At 44.6% G+C, this 20,779-nt stretch overlaps 1 protein-coding gene across 1 annotated transcript; it reads right to left on the bottom strand.

Annotated features, from left to right (window-relative positions):
- Nucleotides 1-261: 261 nt before the first annotated feature.
- LOC144737690 (uncharacterized protein YafE-like) lies at nt 262-19,898 on the bottom strand. The gene is made up of 6 exons (XM_078620516.1): nt 19,440-19,898; nt 7,507-7,667; nt 6,258-6,471; nt 3,267-3,367; nt 1,672-1,809; nt 262-780 (listed from the first exon to the last, which is right to left on the bottom strand). Exons 1-6 carry the CDS (start codon nt 19,548-19,550, stop codon nt 681-683), a joined length of 825 nt encoding a protein of 274 aa, XP_078476642.1. The 5' UTR covers nt 19,551-19,898; the 3' UTR covers nt 262-680.
- Between the last annotated feature and the right edge of the window lie 881 nt (nt 19,899-20,779).

Here is a 20,779-nt window from a genome sequence, read left to right as displayed (position 1 = left end):
ATCAGTTCTAAAGAAATGAGTTTGTCAAGCTAGATTATGTAAATGTGCACAGCTCCAGTAGCTTCCAAATATCGGGAGGAAGAGCATTACAGATAACCGCAGAAGTGCATCTGAAAGAGTCACGCAATGTGGTGACCCATCTTTGTTAGATAGATCTTATTATTTACCAAAATGTTAGAATCGAGTTATACCTTAAAAATGCGCGAAAATACATTCCTGACGACTCCAAAAGTATAAGTAAACGACACAGACAATCACAACTGCAATCCCTTCTGTTGCTTTATTTGAAACGACACGACAGTGACTCCTCTACTTACGAACGAGTGAGGTTCCAGAGGTATGTTTGTAAGTTGATTTGTTTGTAAGTCCAACTTTACTCCTGTCGATTCCAAACATGGTATACGGCAAATAGACTAAACACGGGAATGGCTTTACAAGTTGTATCATCTGCTGTAGATGTAGATACCAATGGTTCTTCGTGTTCTGCAGATGTAGATGCCACCACCGCCATCTATAGAGTGGCAGTTGAACTTACGACTCTCGGTACGAACAGGCAACTGGACATACGGAGATGTTTTTTCATATCTATGAAAGTTTGTAAATCAAATGTTCCTAAGTAAAGGAGTTCCTGTATTGTTTGCAACAAAGGTGGCTTTGAGCCCTCAGTCACGGCAGTGGCATTATGAGCTCTGAGAGTTGTTGCAGGTCAGAAGCAGAACGGTCTTCACCATGATCTTCATTTCAGCAGAGGCTGCTGCGTCACCCAGAGTCTCTTGAACTCTGAAATGCAACGAGTAGTCCATCTGACCTATCAATACCCATTCGCGTATTGATCATTGATGTCTGTGAAACTGGATCTACACTCATGTGTCCAGTTGCGCAAAAAAACAAATCACTCTCATCAATCGCCTGCAGCTGCTTTGTCCACGTCTGGGCGAGGAATTGTGTGACAAGCACGTTGTGTCTAGGCATGGCTAAAGTGCGTCTGGCTACGCCCATTTACAACAGAGTCCCGCCCCCTTTTAGCTCCGCCCGTACACAGGTCAGGATTGTAACAGCCAATCATAGTGAGCAAAACGTGAAGCATGTGATGAAGCGTGGCTGCAAATTGCTTAGCAGATCGGCGCTTGTGGGTCAAGAGTACGTGTCTACATATTCTTTGGTTCTTTTGGTTAAGTCACGTAGATAGAAAAAATAATAATGAAAATAAAGTGAATACAAATATCACGACGTTTCGATCGCAACATAAGTGGTCGTCATCAGGAAAAGGGCTTAGTCTCTAAAGGCAAACTGTTTATGAAGGTTTGAAGATGGGCGTAGCCCAAGTATCAGCAGCAATAAGAGCATGGGCGGGGTAGCAATGACAATGCAGCAACAATCCAATGCAACAGCAATGCCAATGCAGTAAAGGGCCGCTATTAAATCACTGCACCCTGCTCCACACACCACACTGCTGTCGATGGAGGTTGATTGACAAGAAAACACAAGTCAAGTCAGATGTACGTAGTAGTACGCTTTTGTTTTAACACAACCATGTGTTTTACGATTGCCGGACTGGGTTACAGCCTTTTGACTGGTTTTGTCGGATCGGCCTGGAATCACCAGATAATGTTGGAAGAAGCTGGATTATCACGCATCAATATAAATCGATCTATTATTACTGGAGCTTACCTTTTCTCGGTGTCCTCCATCAGGGCCTGTGCAGCAAGAGGATCTTCAGCCTTGAGCGCCTGGTATTCGGCGAAGCTACCGATTAACCCCATGAATTCCGGCAGCTTGACGAGTGCAATTAACCTGACGCTCTCCAGCCTGCGGATGATTTAGAGAAACCAGCAATGCCGACATAACTCTCCTTAAAGACACTTTGACTCGCCTGTCAGCGCCTGCAGAACTGGCTTTGTATTGCATTACAAAAACCTAAATTGTAAAGTTAACTAATGAAACGTACGTTATAAACATGAAGCTTGCGTCATCTAACACAACTTGCATGCTGCTTTGCTAAGCTTTAATCGAATAACAAAACTCAAACACCACATTTGTTTGTTTGGGTAAGACCACGTGGTAGTTGTACATGCCAGACGTAGAGCAGACATTCATGGAATTCATAAAATGTGTTTTAGTTAGATTGCGTAAATATCAATGAATTGTTAACCCACGTGCACAAAACGTGCCGATTAGAGACTAGTTCAGCACTAACCGGTTGTTTGTTAGAGATGAAACCCACTACAATACTTACAATGAGTTTGACGGTTTGTTGGCGATTACAACCACCAGCTTCATTGGACCATTTGCCAGAATTGTGATCAAGTCTTCCTTTTCTGGTATATTGCTTTTAATGTCATGTGGTGAAAATTCGCTCAGTGGCAATGCAGGTGTAACATGCTGCCCTTACGGTGTGGACCGGATGTCACTAGAAGGAATGTCAGGAAGTGGCTCTGTAATAGCCACTTCTGTGGGCTATTCTCTAACACAGGTGTTTTGCACTGCTCTGTAATAATTAAAAAAAAATATATAAACAGTACGACTCCATTATCTCCGCTAATGAAGGGTAGGACAGCCACGGATAATTCAAAATCGCGGATAATCCAAAATATCAATTTTCTATACAAAAAATGCTAAGACATTTTTGTTTTTTAATGAACTAAATGAACTAAAATAAATATTTAGAATGAATACTAACGATCAATGCCCGTGCTCAGTGTTAACACTTTCCTACTCCCGAGCAGCAGAAGACTCGGCTTACTAAGTTGACAGCAGAGCCACGCCTATTAATATCAAACTCAGCCCACTGTTGTAAAGATATGGAACTACTGTATCGTAGAGCTGATCTCGTGGATTTCAGATTAACCAGAGCAACATATTTGTTAAATTTAAGCGCGTGAATTGTGATAAACATGTCCAAGAATAACGATGAATAACAATGTTTTAAAATTATTTGGGCTTAAGGGAAAATCTATTAATTATTAGTCAATCTCAGGTGCGTAGTTAATCTGCAAATCGAATAAACCGCACGTGGATAATCAAGAGTACTGTATTCATACTTTGCCACATGGCAAGACACTGATAATAATTAAATGCGGGATGAGAATGGGGGGGGGGGGGGAACTAAGCATTAGGAGCCAAATAACGCTGTCTTGGACTTTTATGGTTAAGTTCAATTGGCCCCAGACTCAAAGACCCAGGCATCTTCTACAACGTTGCCTTTTTAATGTTGATAACCCCTCCTCCTACAGATTTGCGGTTTTGGTCATTAAAAACATTCAAACCTTTTCTTGTCCGCAAACGGAATGGCCTCATACATGGCAGTATAATCTTCACGCACGTGGTTCATCTTGTGACTCTCGTACGGGCGAAGGTCTTCGATTACCTAACAACAACAGCAATCCACAATAGACAATTACATTGAACTCGTTAGGCCCAGGGGGTTCTTCAACATATTTCGGCAATGGCCAATAAAAATTGCCGGGGATTTTTTCGGCATTTAAAATTGTCACGGCATTGACTTGCGACGCCAATCTTTCTTTCTGGATCTCACTCAATCTGGAGGAATGTGTTTTTTGAGTGCAAACATTGGAAAAACCATAAAGGCATACATCAGTTTCAAAGTTCTGTAAATCCATAAGAGGTTTTTGGGTTAGATAACGTACATTTTAAATGTGTCGTTAAAACCCGCCACCACCCGACACAGCCAACTAGTAAGGGTTGTCACGTAAACAGAACATGCCAATTTGTCACTAGTACAGCACACTGGTGTGTTGGAGAGCCAAGCCATAACATTTACAATCTGAGTATTTCTGGCTGTCACCTGATGAAGCTAGTTGTAATTACTGGTGAAACGTCGTACTCAGATTGTAAATGTTGTGGCTTAGCGCTCCAATCTGAAAGCCTCCTTCAACATAACAGCTTCCCTCACCACTGGTGTCCACCAGCGGGTCCTAGGGTTGCCACCATGCTAGGTACCAGCTTCCTTCAGGCCAATGTCCACGACCCCCCCCCCCCCCCCCCCCCTGGAGTGCAGGAAAAGTTTTCCTGGGAGGTAGAATTGGAAATATTTCTGCACTGGGGTTTCCACCATACCCTCCCAGAAAATCTGCACTATTCGTTTGGGCCTTCCACGTCTATCTTGTTAGTGCCCCCAAGCATCAGATCCAACTTAGCACCAGGTGGTGTCCAGTTGACAGCTCTGCTCCTCTCTTCACCCGAGTGTCCAAAACATACGGTCTTAGGTCCAATGATACAACTATAAAGTCAATCATTGACCTTCTGCCCAAGGTGCTCTTCTAACAATTACGCTTATGAGCATCCTTGTGTTCAAACACAGTGTTTGTTATTATTGACATTCCCTGACTAGCCAGAATTCCAATAACATCTCTCCATTCGGGTTCAGATCAGGGGGGCCCATTCTTCCAAATGATGCCTATCTAGGTATCTCCATCGTTTCCCACGTGAGCATTGAAGTTGAGCAGTAAGACTATGGAGTCGGTAGGCAGCACTCTGTGGAGTACTGCACCCACCGTCTTCAAAAAGGCCGAATTCTATGAACTGCTCTTTGGTGCATAAGTACAGACAACAGAGTTTTCCTTTCTGAGAACCGAAGTCGCATTGAGGTGACTGTCTTATCCACGGAGACAAACTCCAACTGAACAGCACCCAGACGGGGGATTGAGTATCCCCACACCCGCATGGGGCTCTCACCCAGAGTTACTTTGGAATAGGAGAGAGACCATCCCCGATCGAGAAGTTTGGTTCCAGTGCCAATATTGTGTGTGGAGATGAGACTGACTACGTCTAGTCGGTACCTTTTCACCTCCTCCACCAGCTCTGGCTCCTTTCCCCCAGTGATGCGACATTACATGTCCCAATAGCTAGTCTCCATCGCCAAGATTCAATCTGTCTGAGACCATTCCTCTCCCTGCCATACTAGCATTGCACCTGCCCTTCATCCTGCAGATGGTGGACCCACAGGACCGTGCCACGTAGCTGTGTCAGGTTGGGCCCGACCAGGTTACGTGGGTCACCCAGCCACCAAGCTTTTTACAGTTATTTGTCTGGAACCTCCCCCAGACCTTTTCGCCAAGGGAGATCCTACCAGGAGTACAAGACTCCAGGCGGAATAGCTCTGAGCGTCATTGAAACACACAAACGCCACCACCACGGTAAGGTTACAATCCTTCGGTGGTGTTTTCTCTAATTGATGAGAGTAAAACGTGCGATTGTGGCCATTGAATCGGTGCTGCCACCATTTTCGTCAGTCATGTAACATCACCACATTGCGTGAGACCAACTCATTAAGTTAACATTGTGGCCTTATTATAATAAGTATTGTTATGTCATGAGCCTCTCCCCAGTGTAACCAGGCCAGGGCTTGTCCATGTAAATGTTGCAAGGCACAAATCATTGATGGGTGATAATCACCACATTCAATTTAACACATAGTAGTAGTCTTTAGCGACCAATATTATCCATAAGGTTTTTTGGGTTCGATCATGTAAATATAACTGTGTCGTTAAACCTGCCACCACCATCCCGACACAGCCCATTTGTAAGATTTGTCACGTAAAACAAAATGTAGCAAATTAGTTACTAGTTCAGCACTAAACCAGTTGTGTGTTGGAGAGTAAAACCCCCAACAACAGTTCCGTTACTGTGACGTGTCGCCAGTAATTACAACCAGCTTTACCAAGCGACAACTCTGACATCAGACGGGATTAGATATTCGCATGAGAATAAAAGAACAGCAAATACATATTAAATGCTTACAAACACAACTGTCGGCAGTTGCAGAACATGCTTGTCAACAAGGACATTCAAGTGATTTTGAAAACGTTCATGTGTTGTGGAAAACTAATTATTACTGGCCAAGACTAATTATATTAGAGAATCTATTGACATTGAGAGAAATAAAAATAAGTAACCGTTCTTACAGCTAGTCTTAGTGCTGCTGGAAAAAATATTATTAATACACCTTCCATTTGTATGCCGTGTCAAGGCATCGTATGACTGATTAACTGTTATTAACCCACCTGTTCCATATACTGTCTTTGTGCGATGGTCAGCCAAAAGCAGCTGCTGCTGAAGATGAGCAGAGTAGGCATGATGATGGTTTATGCTCCTTGAGATCATCAAGGTGTTGTGGTTCATTTGTGGCGTACACTTTGTGTGTGTAATGAGCGTGAAAGGTTCAAGCAGATACAAAAATAAAGAAAGTCGAGCAAAAGGAAGCACAAAGCCCTGATATTGAAGTTGCATGTTATCACCTTCCACAGGATCTGTGTGAGTTTCTCCGAGAAAACTCCACACTCGATGTCAAATGGATACATGTAGGAGTAAATCACGAGGCAGCCACGTGGCTGCAGCACCCGCTGGACTTCGTGCATGAAGGCTGGCAGGTCGAACCAATGCGCTGACACGAAGGCGGTCAGCAGCGACACGGAGCCATCATCTACGGGAAGGGTCTCAGCTGGCCCCACCCTACGATGGGGGGTGGGGGGGGGGACGAAAAAAACAACCGAATGTGCATCGTGGCTCGTTCATTGTTACACGAAGCATAACACCCTCCGGCCGCCTTTGTTTCCCCGGTGGCAATGATTACTACACACCGCACCAAGGAACTAATTTGAGGCCAAGTCGATCGAGGGGAGGCACAGGACCAGTCCGGATAATCGTCGCCCTTGTTGGTGGTCGTGAGTGGGAATCGAACTCGGACTTCAGAGCCAGAGACGGTGTGCCATGGTCTCCTGGCTCACATAGTAGTAGTAGTATGCCCATCAATGTTACAATCATACTGAAAAACTGCCATCTCCTAGGGTGTCCAAATCTGTTATAAATACATCCAAAGGAAAGTTACTCTACCTTGTTACTGATTCTCCCAGTGAGTTTAATTTCCCACGCACGTGACAAGCATGTTCTTTGGTGGTGTAAAATAGACCACAACATTGAAAACATTGCATTGTTCTAAAGTTAGAGGGTTGCAATATACGGATATAAAAAAAAGAAACATCAATGTTTCAGACAGATGTATTGTTGCTGATCCTTTACTTGGTGGCAGGGCAAGTGGATGCCACCACAATATTATGACCCCACGGTAGCTAGGACATGTTAGTTATCTCGCCTGGTATACAGGAGGACGTGGGTTCGCGATCCCGACCTGGACACCTGTATATTTTGAGTGTGCAAGTTCTCCCTGTGGTCGTGTGGATTTTTTTTACGGGTTCTCCAGTTTTTCCCTCCACATTTTATAACTGTGCCTTTAAAGAATTCGGCTGCTATAAATGTCCACGTAATAAGCCACTTCGCTGATCTATCATTTGGGCCTTACTCGGTAAAATAAAAAAAGTTTTTTTTTTATATGGAGTGATATAATACACAAACATCGTCCACCAAATCAGCCTCTAATCTCTCTTGACTCACTCAATCCTATAAAACACACTTAGTGTGGATGTTTGAATCCGTGCCCATGGAAGGCCGAAGGGTCCTTTATCTCGGAGCGCGTGGTTGTGAACCTACATGTAGGTGATGTTGTCGGGATGTTTGGCGAGCATCGCCTCTTCAATTTGCGATGGGCTCACATCGATCCCCAGCACTTTTGTGCTGATAGAAGCCAGAAGCTCCGTGGCCTGGCCGCTCCCACAGCCAACGTCCACAACGAGGGTGGGCTTTGTCCCCGTCTACACACACGCACACATGGGATTAGGCGGCTTAACAATATAGCCCGTTTGCAAACAAAGCCTTTCTACAATTATTTTCCGCTGAAAGTCCGAGCATGTAACGTGGCTATGGTTTCTAGAGTACGAGAGAGGGGGTAGGCAAACTGGGATGTGACAGAGATTTTAAGTTTTCGTGACTGCAGGGATCCATACTCTTTGGTTCTTTCGGTAAAGTCACGTAGGTATAAAATAAAATAGATGAAATCACGACGTTTCGGGCGCAACACAAGAGTCTGTCATCAGGTGGGACAACCACAGCAAGAAACAATTGCTAAAGTGGGCAAAAGGGCTGCTGTGACAAGAGGCTATATCGGTAAGTGAGGGGGGAGGAGCAAGGGGGGAGATCTAGAGAAGGGGTGTGGGTTAGGGGAAGTGGAGCGCTGCTCCACTGATGAGAGCCATCAGGTCAAGAGACCTGATGGCTCGTTGGGACACTGTCTACAGGAATGCCACCGACACAGATTCCTATCTGAAACCGGAATCCTACAACCATCCGGCACAGAAGAATGCCCTTATCAAAACACTACACCATAGGGCCCACTGCATTTCTGACCAACACCACCTAGCCAGTGAACTGGAACATGTACACCAGGCCCTCAAGATGAATGGGTACTCGGACCACATTATTCGCAAAGCTGTTTCTCCAACCATGGAGAAACAACCCCCTGAGATGCCGATCAAAACCATCATGTTACCAAACATAGCAGGTGTTACCAAAAGATTTCCAAAATCTTAAATAAATACAAGATCCAGGTCTGATTCAATAGAGTACACAAAATCCGTGATCTAATCCCATCTGTGAAGGATGTCATTCCTGATATGCAATATCCTGGAGTCTACAAACCAAGTTGCACCTGTGGTGGCTGTTACATTGGGGAAACGAAATGACATATCTCGGACTGTGTTCGCGAACACAAGGCAAATCTGAAACACGGCAATATCAAGTCCTCTGCCGTTGCTGACCATTGTTATAATGCTGTGTGCTCTCATGATATTGTTTTTTCCGAGACCAAGGTACTCTGCAATCCTTCGGGCAACTATCAAAGGTTTGTTCATGAAGCCATCCAGATATATAAACAGACATAACTTCAACCAAGAAGATGGATACAAATTGAGCATAATTGGAATGATGTTATAAATTGATTTGCATTTTAATGAGAGAAATAAGTATTTGACCCCCTCTCAATCTGAAAGATTTCTGGCTCCCAGGTGTCTTTTATACAGGTAACGAGCTGAGATTAGGAGCATACTCTTAAAGGGAGTGCTCCTAATCTCAGCTTGTTACCTGTATAAAAGACACCTGTTCACAGAAGCAATCAATCAATCAGACTCCAAACTCTCCACCATGTCCAAGACCAAAGAGCTCTCCAAGTATGTCAGGGACAAGATTGTAGATCTACACAAGGCTGGAATGGGCTACAAGACCATCGCCAAGCAGCTTGGTGAGAAGGTGACAACAGTTGGTGCGATTATTCGCAAATGGAAGAAACACAAAAGAACTGTCAATCTTCCTCGGCCTGGGGCTCACCTCGTGGAGTTGCAATGATCATGAGAACGGTGAGGAATCACCCCAGAACTACACGGGAGGATCTTGCCAATTATCTCAAGGCAGCTGGGACCATAGTTACCAAGAAAACAGTTGGTAACAAACTACGCCGTAAAGGACTGAAATCCTGCAGCGCCCGCAAGGTCCCCCTGCTCAAGAAAGCACATATACATGCCCGTCTGAAGTTTGCCAATGAACATCTGAATGATTCAGAGGACAACTGGGTGAAAGTGTTGTGGTCAGATGAGACCAAAATGGAGCTCTTTGGCATCAACTCAACTCGCCGTGTTTGGAGGAGGAATGCTGCCTATGACCCCAAGAACACCATCCCCACCGTCAAAATGGAGGTGGAAACATTATGCTTTGGGGGTGTTTTTCTGCTAAGGGGACAGGACAACTTCACCGCATCAAAGGGACGATGGACGGGGCCATGTACCGTCAAATCTTGGGTGAGAACCTCCTTCCCTCAGCCAGGGCATTGAAAATGGGTCGTGGATGTGTATTCCAGCATGACAATGACCCAAAACACACGGCCAAGGCAATAAAGGAGTGGCTCAAGAAGAAGCACATTAAGGTCCTGGAGTGGTCTAAATCCCATAGAAAATCTGTGGAGGGAGCTGAAGGTTCGAGTTGCCAAACGTCAGCCTCGAAACCTTAATGACTTGGAGAAGATCTGTAAAGAGGAATGGGACAAAATCCCTCCTGAGATGTGTGCAAACCTGGTGGCCAACTACAAGAAACGTCTGACCTCTGTGATTGCCAATAAAGGTTTTGCCACCAAGTACTAAGTCATGTTTTGCAGAGGGGTCAAATACTTATTTTCCTCATTAAAATGCAAATCAATTTATAACATTTGACATGCGTTTTTCTGGATTTTGTTGTTGTTATTCTGTCGCTCACGGTTCAAATAAACCTACCATTAAAATTATAGACTGATAATTTCTTTGTCAGTGGTCAAACGTACAAAATCAGCAGGGGATCAAATACTTTTTTCCCTCACTGTAGGTGCACTCCTCATATTTCCCAGATATCCCCGTCATGGCTCCCGACTGGCATACCTCATCAACATACCCACCAAACCCCCATTTGCGACACCATCCCCCACCCCATTAGCACTGATTTTTCCCTCAAATTAGGCCTCTGGAACTCTCATTCCGTGGGCAATACATCTGTTACCACCTTGGATGCTTTTCTCTCTTAAATTAACTGCCCTCACTGTCACAGAAAACTGGATCGCGTCCTCTAACACTGCCACCTCCGCTGCCCCCTGTCACCCTCAGCCTCTCATCAACTCCCTACTCCACCTGTCCTCACCGACTTACCCCCGTGACTCTGGAGGAGCTCTCCATTACCATCTCCAAAGCCCATATCCCTGCTTCCCATATTTCCTCCGTCCTTCCCTCTATCCTTCCCTACCTACTCTCCCTTTTCAAAATGTATCTATCCTCCAGTCCCTTTTCTGCTAATTTCGAGTTGGCCATCATCACCCCTCTCATTAAGAAACCCTCCCTCGATGCCCACTGCATCTCCAACTACCATCCCATTTCCCTGCTTCTCTTCCTCTCCAAAGTTATCGCGCTTCTTGTCCACTTCCGCCTCAATAACTTCATATGCGCACACTCCCTCTACCTTCTCCACCAGTCTGGTTTTCGTCTGCTCCACTCCACAGAAATCACCATCATTACCATCCAGAACCACTTCACCAAATCGGCTCACGCACATCTCTGCTCAGTGCTCATTCTCCTCGACCTCTCCTCGGCTTTTGACACTGGCCATCGTTTCTTTTCTCTACTTTCTCTAATCTGGACATTTCCGGCTCTGCTTTATCATGGCTCCACTTATATCTCTCTTCACACTCATCCTTGGTCTCCTGCAATCCCTCCTGCACCTCTCCTTCACCCAAGGCTCTCTCCTGGGCCCCCTTTCTCTTCTTCCTCTACATGTCTCCTCTCGAAATACGTATCTCCTCTGTTAACATCTCCCACAACTTCTTCACTAACGACATCCAAATATTCTTCTCTTTCTCTACTTTTACTCTGACCTCTCTTCTCGCATTTTCAGTCTGCCTAACCACCCTTCAGTCTTGGATGTCACTTTACTCCCTTGCCATCAACTCCTCTAAAACCCAGGTTCTCTTTTTACATGCTTTCTTTTAACTCACTGTCTTTTGTTGTTGTCGTTGTTGTATCCTCAAATCTTGTAACTCAATTTTAACCCACTTCTCAATGTGGTATCGATTGCAAACTTGGTATACTTATGTCACTGATGACAATACTATATTCTATCATAAAGAAATTAAACATTATTTTTTATATGTTATGTTTCGGCTTTGATCTAATTGTCCACGCTCAACTGACGTTGGCTGTAAATCACCACGGTCTCTTACGTTATGGCAAGCTTCGGGGCCACTTCCTGGAGTCGTGGAGTTCTGCCATTACTAGTACATTTCATAAAAGCGTTTTAAAAAAAAACTTCCAATCCATCCGCTTCTCTACCCAACTGGACTATTGCAACGCTCTAATGCTCGGTCTGCCGGTTTACTCTTTTGCCCCCCTTCAACTAATCCAAAACAAATCTGCGCAACTCATATTCAACCTTCCGTATAATTTCCATACGTTTATCCTCCTCGCGCAACTGTATTGGCTTGCTGTGTACTACTGTTGCCGGTTCAAATTCCCCACCCTGGTTTACAAATCCCACCATATCTTGCCACGCCTGTTTCTTTCTACGTGTCTTCTCGCCCTCGACGTTCACAATCTTTGCTGTCTCTCTCCGTTCCTCTTTCTCCTGGCCCTGAATCCATGTTTGGCTCTTTTTCTTTTATTGCTCCCCTCCACTGGAACAAACTTCCCCTCCATATTGAACATTCACCTTCACTCACTAGTTTCCTCTCACACTCAAAACTCACTCAATTTCCCTAACTCAGCGCATGACCCATTAATCTCCCCCTCATAACCACCACCATTACTTTTCTCTCTTCATATTCTCATGATATGGCTATCACTCATTCCCCATTAAATCCATTCATCATTTACTGTAACTGATTTCACGTATCACAGATTTGCCCAATACTTTCTCATCTAGGTAATTCACCTCATCTCACCATTGTATTCATTCGTACCACTGTTAACTGTGTAAAGTGCCTTTGATAAAAGAGCTATGCTAATTATTTTAAGATAATTATCGTATCTGCATAAAGTTGGTATTAAACCAAAAAGTAAAAAAAAACAATAACATTCTTGGGACCTCCTTTGTCAGTACGAAAATATGATAATAGGTTTTCTCCTTTTTTCTGGCAACAAAACAGGTGTTAAGATGTTAAAACACCAAACTGAAACCTTTTACAAGTAATAATGTCTACATTAACCGCAAAAAATAATAGATCATGACGTTTCGATCGTCACACAAGCAATCGTCTTCAGGTTATAGTGAGAGACAGGCTGCTGGGACAGTCACAGCCATCACTTGATACAGTAAATTTGGCTGTGACGGTCCCACTTGAAGACGGAGACTTGTGTTGCCTCCGAAACGTCGTGATTTAATTTAGTTACAGTATTTTCATTTATTATTATTTTTATTTTATTTTTATTATTATTATTTTTTTACCTACGTGACTTTACCGAAAAAACCTAAGAGTACAGAGTGTTGGTGTTGCAAGCGTTAGGCAGGCGAGGTGGTGGGTGGGTGCGTCACTGAATGGAGGCCGGAGGAGGCGGATTGTAATTGCAGAGATGGCCAAGTAAGATAGGGCAAGTGGCCTAGGGGAGGGTTTTGGATAAGTATTGGTTGTGGTACACTTTTTAAGATATGCAAATTGCTATGCTGCTGCTTTTTAGCAGTGGCACACAATTTAAATGATTAAACCATTTTAGTTCACCAGGTAAGGCCCCACTGAGCTGTGTAGTTTTTTTTTTTATCAGAAGTGGGCTAATCATTATCGTCGTGCAGAAATTCATAGCAGCAAACAAATACCCTAAACGTGTGGTTATGTTTATTCTAAATATGGAAGGGAAAACCCGGAGGACTCAGAGGAAAAATCAATTCGACCGCGGAGAGAGGGAGATGCAAACTCAAAATGTACGGCAGGCATCAGGGTTGGGATTGAACCTACGAACTCCTGCATATCAGTCGAGGCAGATAACATTTTGAAGAAACAAAACCCATCACATTTGTCAAACATTTCTGTGACCTTTAAACGGCAGAAATAAATAAATTGAGTGATGTTTAGGGACATTTCCCCTTCTTCAGAGCATAGAGGCCAGACTATATCTGCTTGCCTATGCGTTGTGAAGATAAAAGGCCATTGCAGCCATCCACCTGATTTGTCGTTCCTAAGCAATTGTGAGATGCAATTTGCATCTCACAAGACTGTTGGGGCAGGTGCTGTTAGCGAGTAGCACCTGTGAAGGCCGGCATGGCACAAGAGGGGGTCGGTGACTGACACCAACGCCTGGCTGCCTTTTGTCTCTCAAGTGGCGATGTCGACTACAAACAGCACCGAGGTACAACTCATTTGAGGCGGAGTCGACCTATGGGCAGGCCCAGGACCGGTTCAGATAATTGCCACTTGTTAGCTATGAGCGGGAATGGAACCCAGGCCTACCGAGGTTGGTAGGGCAGCGTGCTAGCCGCTACACCACCGCTCAACATGCTATATATATGCACACACACAATTAAATCTCACCTTGGATGTTTTGTTTTCAAGAAATCTGGCTAGTTTTGTCAGTTACTCCCGAAATGTACAGTTTTTAAAATAATTTTAATTGCTTGATCAGTTTCAACGCTTGTGCTATTTGATTTGGGTTGGGCATTCAATTGCAGCACTTCCTTAACATGTTTAATCTCACTCCTTTACTTTAACCATCTGAAACCTTCTTAGCCCGATATTTGAGTGTCTTGATGAGAGAGGATTTCTGTGCGGGGTGATGGTGCGACTCTGCATTCAGACAGCGTTTACTGAAAAAAAAATGCACACCAACGCCTGTGTTAGCGTTTCTGCCACGCCTGGTCAGAATATATTTTAATTCCTGAAATCTAACACAAAAGCCTTTTATGGACACATTCGCGTGTTCAATTTTTATCCAACTTTGTTGTGCCTCCTGAAGAAGCCCTTTTGCCCGATACATCACCTATTACATAACTCCCTGTCCCGACCCGACGGGCTGCTCTCGGCGTGTCTCCGATTCTCCTCTCTGCCCTGAGGAATGCCTCGCTAAAGTGTTCATTTTGATCCTATGGAAATGAACATTGAAAAACATAAGCCACCGCTTTGGTGGAGAGTGAAAAAGAAATGCACGCTCATCAATGTCACGTATTGATGAAAACTAGGATCAGAATGGGTTTCATGGCTTCATTACCCTTTCTGGCAATTATAAAACAGTTGTGTTAAGAGGTTTCAAACACCAAAAGGATCATACCCAGTATTGCAAGGCATCAAGTTTGCATTCACCACACATTACTTGCGAAAAAACATGAAAACGCACCTCCGATTATTACGGTTTGCCATGTACGGTGCTAAAGAAGTTCAACATATATGCATGCTCTGATAACACTAACAAATTTGTAGTTCCTGGGTAGTAAGTGTTATTTCCTAATTGCTTATACTCTCAAATCCGGTGAACCTCACCTCTTCGAGAGAATGAGGTTTGAGCTTCACAGCCAGATGACAGAGTGCTGCGGTGGCTAGGAGATGTTAACTACCTCGTTTGGTATGTAGAAAGTTGGGGGTTCGATCCCGATCCTGATGCCTGCTGTATATTTTGAGATTGCATCTCTCTCTGTGGTTGCATGGATTTTTCTCGAGATCCTCCGGTGTTTTCCCTCCACATTTGGAATCAACATCAATCGTTTATAGCATTTGGCTACTGCTTATAAATGTCCACATGATGATGATAAGCCATTTCATTGAGCTGCTATCATTAGCCATAGCCAGGTTGCTTATCTGGTAAAATGTAGTTTATTTAATGGTGATAAGACATTTATAAAGCGGGTTGATGAGCAGAGTGTGAGTTTTGCCAGCGTTCGGCAGGCGAGGTGGTAGGTGGGTGCGTCACTGCATGGAGGCCGGAAGAGGCGGATTGTAATTGCAGAGATGGCCAAGTAAGATAGGGCAAGTGGCCTAGGGGAGGATTTTGGATAAGTATTGGTTGTGGTACACTTTTTAAGATATGCAAATTGCTGCCAGCTATGCTGCTGCTTTTTAGCAGTGGAACACAATTTAAATTATTAAACCATTTTAGTTCACCAGGTAAGGCCCCACTGAGCTGTGTAGTTTTTTCAGAAGTGGGCTAATCATTATCGTCGTGCAGAAATTCATAGCAGCAGACAAATACCCTAAACGTGTGGTTATGTTTATTCTAAATGTGGAAGGGAAAACCCGGAGGACTCAGAGGAAATATCAAGTCGACCGCGGAGAGAGGGAGATGCAAACTCAAAATGTACGGCAGGCATCAGGGTTGGGATTGAACCTACGAACTCCGGCATATCAGTCGAGGCAGATAACATTTTGAAGAAACAAAACCCATCACATTTGTCAAACATTTCTGTGACCTTAAAACGGCAGAAATAAGTAAATTGAGTGATGTTTAGGGACATTTCCCCTTCTTCAGAGCATAGAGGCCAGACTATCTCGGCTTGCCTATGCGCTGTGATGATAAAAGGCCATTGCAGCCATCCACCTCATTTGTCGTTCCTAAGCAATTGTGAGATGCAATTTGCATCTCACAAGACTCTTGGGGCAGGTGCTGTTAGCGAGTAGCACCTGTGAAGGCCGGCATGGCACAAGAGGTGACTGACACCAACGCCTGGCTGCCTTGTCTCTCAAGTGGCGATGTTCACTACACACAACACCTAGGTACAACTCATTTGAGGCAGAGTCGACCTATGGGCAGGCCCAGGACCGGTTCAGATAATTGCCACTTGTTAGCTATGAGCGGGAATGGAACCCAGGCCTACCGAGGTTGTCTTCTTAGGTTTTTTCGGTAAAGTCACGTAGAAAGTAACTTTACCGAAAAAACCTAAGAAGATGATTCCTTGCAGTCACGAAAGCTTCAAATCTAGAATCTACCGAGGTTGGTAGGGCAGCGTGCTAGCCGCTACACCACCGCTCAACATGCTATATATATACACACAAACAATTAAATCTCACCTTGGATGTTTTGTTTTCTAAAAATTTGGCTAGTTTTGTCAGTTACTCCCGAAATGTGCAGTTTTTTTAAAAATAGTTTTAATTGCTTGATCAGTTCCAACGTTGTTGCTATTTGATTTGGTTTGGGCATTCAGTGCCCTGTTTTATGCATCATTGAAACCGTAAATTGCAGCACTTCTTTAAACATGTTTAATCTCACTCCTCAGACTTTCACCATCTGAAACCTTCTGAGTATCTTGATGAGAGAGGATTTCTGTGCGGGATGATGGTGCGACTCTGCACTTTGATAGCGTTTACTGAAATAAAATGCACACTAACGCCTGTGTTATTTGAGCGTTTCTGCCCCGCCTGGGCAGAATACATTTAAATTCCTGAAATCTAACACAAAAGCCTTTTATGAACACATCCGCGTGTTCAATTTTTATCCAACTTTGTTGTGCCTCCTGAAGAAGGCCTTTTTCCCGATACGTCACCTATTACATAACTCCCTGTCCCGACCCTACGGGCTGCTCTCGACGTGTCTCCGACTCTCCTCTTTGCCCTGAGGAATGCCTCGCTAAAATGTTCATTCTGATCCTATGGAAATGAACATTGAAAAAGATAAGCCACCGTTTTGGTGGGGAGTGAAAAAGAAATGCACGCTCATCAATGTCACGTATTGATGAAAAATAGGATCAGAATGGGTTTCATGGTTTCATTACCCTTTCTGGCAATCATATAACAGTTGTGTTAAGATGTTCTAACACCAAATAGATCATACCCAGTATTGCAAGGCATCAAGTTTGCATTCACCACACATTACTTGCGGAAAAACATGAAAACAAACCTCCGATTTTTACGGTTTGCCATGTACGGTGCGAAAGAAGTTCAACATATATGCATGCTCTGATAACACTGTAACAATTTAAAAAAAAATGTTCCTGGGTAGTAATTGTTATTTCCTAATTGCTTATACTCTTAAATCCGGTGAACTTCACTCTTCGAGAGAATGAGGTTTGAGCTTCTAGATTTGAATGAGGTTTGAGCTTCACAGCCAGATGACAAACAGAGCGCTGCGGTGGCTAGGAGATGTTAACCACCTCGTTTGGTATGTAGAAAGTTGCGGGTTCGATCCCGATCCTGATGCCTGCTGTATATTTTGAGTTTGCATCTCTCTTTGTGGTTGCATGGATTTTTCTCGAGATCCTCCGGTGTTTTCTCTCCACATTTAGAATCAACATCAATCGTTTATAGCATTTGGCTACTGCTTATAAATGGCCACATGATGATGATAAGCCAATTCATTGAGCAGCTCTCATTAGGCATAGCCAGGTCGCTGGTAAAATAAAAACATATATATAGTTTAATAGTTTATTTTATGCTGATAAGACATTAATAAAGCGGGTTGATGAGCAGAGTGTGAGTGTTGCAAGCGTTAGGCAGGCGAGGTGGTGAATGGGTGCGTCACTGCATGGAGGCCGGAGGAGGCGGATTGTAATTGCAGAAATGGCCAAGTAAGATAGGGCAAGTGGCCTAGGGGAGGATTTTGGATAAGTATTGGTTGTGGTACACTTTTTAAGATATGCAAATTGCTGCCAGCTATGCTGCTGCTTTTTTAGCAGTGGTACACAATTTAAATGATTAAACTATTTTAATTCACCAGGTAAGGCCTCACTGAGCTGTGTAGTTATTTTGTCAGTAGGGATCCTGGCTATCAAAAATTATAGCTCAACGAAGTAGACGAATCACCATCCTGTGGAAATTCATTGCAGCAACCACATACTTTCTAAACGCGTGGTGATGTTTTTTTTTCTAAAATGTGGAAGGGAAATCCCAGAGGTAAAATCCTCCCCACTATGGGGAGAGAGACGCAAACTTTTGATACTTGGCAAAACAAGTCCCATAGATACCAATTGACATGTTACAAACGTGGTGTCTCACCAGGCCCGTGGTGTCCAGCTCTCGTTGGCTTCTCTATTTGCGGTGCTACGATTCAGCTTTGCATGGTCTTGCACCAATGCACTTTCGGGCCCCGACTGATCAGCCATACGACCGGGGTGTATACACTACTACCACGCTCTGCAGGAGCAGGACTAACTTATTAAGTCTCCTAGCCTCGGCTCTTGCGCTCGACGCTGGTGGAGGGGTCGGTCCTTCTCAAGCATTGCTCCAAGGGTCTGGAATGAATTTCCTGCGGTGAAAGGGCACGCTACGAGCCTCGGTGTTGTTTATGGAGGGAGTGCAAGACTCGTGGCTTTTACGTGAACATCATTGTTTTTATTGGTCAATGCATTTCATTTCAGTGTACAATGGTTTTGATACCTCTTGAGTGGAGGTGATATTACATTTGAAATAAAATACGGCATAAGCTACTGAACTAAAAACTAAACTATAGTACTTTTATTTGATCAGGTGTAAGACCCCACCGAGCTTTATAGCTCTTTAAAAAAAAATCGACCTGGCTATCACAAATGATAGTTCAACGAAGTGGCTATATTATCGTCACATGTACATTTGTAGCAGCAGAAAAAGACTCTAAAACGCATGTTTCTAAAATGTGGAGGGGAAAACCGGAGGGCTCGGAGAAACATCTATGCAACCACGGGGAGAGAGAGAGACGCGCAAAATCCAAATATGCAGCAGGCGTCAAGGGTCGGGATCGATCCTACGACCTCCTGCATACCAGCCAAGGGAGTTAACATCCCCTAGCCACTGTAGTCTGCACTCCTCTAACAAAGGAGGATTACAAGCACAGCTACTTCTTGACCAGCAGATCTCGACCGAGGCATCCAGCTCCTGCTGCTATACGCAGGAATATAATCGATGTGATGAATAGGAATAAAACCACGCCTATGCGATGGCAGTGCAAAAATGTTGTAATCTCCCCGTATAACCCGGTGGATCCACAAAGTCAAATTTGGCAAGAAAAACATCAAGCACGACTCCCATGGAACCGCTACAACCTCGTTGCTTTGCGGTGAATTTGTGGGTGGCGTTGTGTCGCATCCGAGAGTAAAGCCTCGCTCCACACATACACCCTCCGAGAGTAAAGCTCACGTACCTTTGCACACACGTAGTCGGTCAGGGTTGTCAAGACGTCTGCCGGCAGGGTGGGCCGGTAGCGCTTGTACAGGCGGGCCAGTTCAGTGCCCTCGAACACGCGCACGGACATTGCTGCTACTGCTGCGAGGAGATGGAGGAAGAGGTCTGCGCGGGACTTCTCTGGCTCAAGGTGTCGAGGAGGAGGTGGATGAGGTGGTGGAGCAGGAGGAGGATGTCCAGAGAAGTCCCGATGGCTCTCGACAAGAGAGCGAGACCCGTTTTATAGAGAAGCCAACGACACAACCCCACCCATGTGTGTGTCTGTGTGTTTCTTTCATTTGGCACAGTAGGGTGCACAGGTGGTGCATCAGCCAGTCATATCGGTAATCTCAGTCAGGCGACCCGTGGCATCTGCTGGGTCTGCCCCGGGACCTCCTGCCAGCGGGCGTTCGACACTTCACGTGGCCTCAAGGTGCACATGGCTTGGCACAAGCGTCGTGGTGACGTCACCGCCACTTAGTGGTGAATGGCGGTTGTTGTTGATTCTTTCATTGTGTGTCTGGGGAGCGGTAGCGTACCGCGCTACGAACCCGGTTACCCGAGTTCGATTCCTGCTCACGGCCAACACCAGTGACGATTATCTGAGACGGTCCTAGGCCTCCCCTAGGTCGACTCAGCCTCAAATGAGTACCTAGTGTAGTAAGTATCGCCACTGGGGAGACAAAGGTGTTCGGGCGTGGTGCTGGCCACCAAACCCCTCGTGTGCCGTCCCAGCCTTCATAGGTGCTCGCTAACAGCACTTGCCCCAAAAGTCTGTTAAGGCTTTACGTGGTAGTGGTGGTGGAGCGGTTAGCGCGCTGCACTACGAACCTGGCGACCCAGGGTCGGGTGTGGTGCTGGCTAATACATTTGCATTTTCCAATGATTAATATATAAAGAGTGGCATTGTGTATTTTGAATGTCGTCGCTTCTTGCAAGCGTACACATGTGTTCATTGCGTTTCGAAAGTGGGGGGAAAAAGCAATTAGCATTAGTTAGCGTAAGGAGTGGAAATAAAAGAGGTTTTGATGAGATCAACTTGATATAAAACCAATTTACCCAAGTGGAGGATGGTCTTAGGAGGCTGTGAGACTTGTTTCTCCAACAATGGAGAAGGGCGGGGGGTGGGTAACCACTAAAAAAACAATAAACAAAAGTTCTCACAGCCGGAGGACACAAATTGGACGAAAGAGACGAATAAATACTCTGGTTCTTTCGGTAAAGTCACGTAGGTATAAAATAAAATATACCTACGTGACTTTACTGAAAGAGTGTCTAAATTAATGAGCCCCCGGGGCATTCGGAGAAAGGAAAATTTGA

Source organism: Lampetra planeri, chromosome 72, assembly GCF_965212315.1.
Source record: "Lampetra planeri chromosome 72, kcLamPlan1.2.h2, whole genome shotgun sequence".
Classification (NCBI taxonomy): domain Eukaryota; kingdom Metazoa; phylum Chordata; class Hyperoartia; order Petromyzontiformes; family Petromyzontidae; genus Lampetra; species Lampetra planeri.
Note: the sequence above shows the minus strand (reverse complement) of the source record. Positions and strands in the feature narration are given on the sequence as shown.

Coding starts and splice junctions, on each gene's coding strand:
- LOC144737690 (XM_078620516.1), bottom strand. CDS start 19,550: ATGTCCGTGCGCGTGTTCGAGGGCACTGAACTGGCCCGCCTGTACAAG. Junction 6,472..7,506: donor CCCGACAACATCACCTACAT/GTAGGTTCACAA, acceptor CCCCCATCGTAG/GGTGGGGCCAGCTGAGACCC. Junction 1,810..3,266: donor CCGTTTGCGGACAAGAAAAG/GTTTGAATGTTT, acceptor AATCATCCGCAG/GCTGGAGAGCGTCAGGTTAA.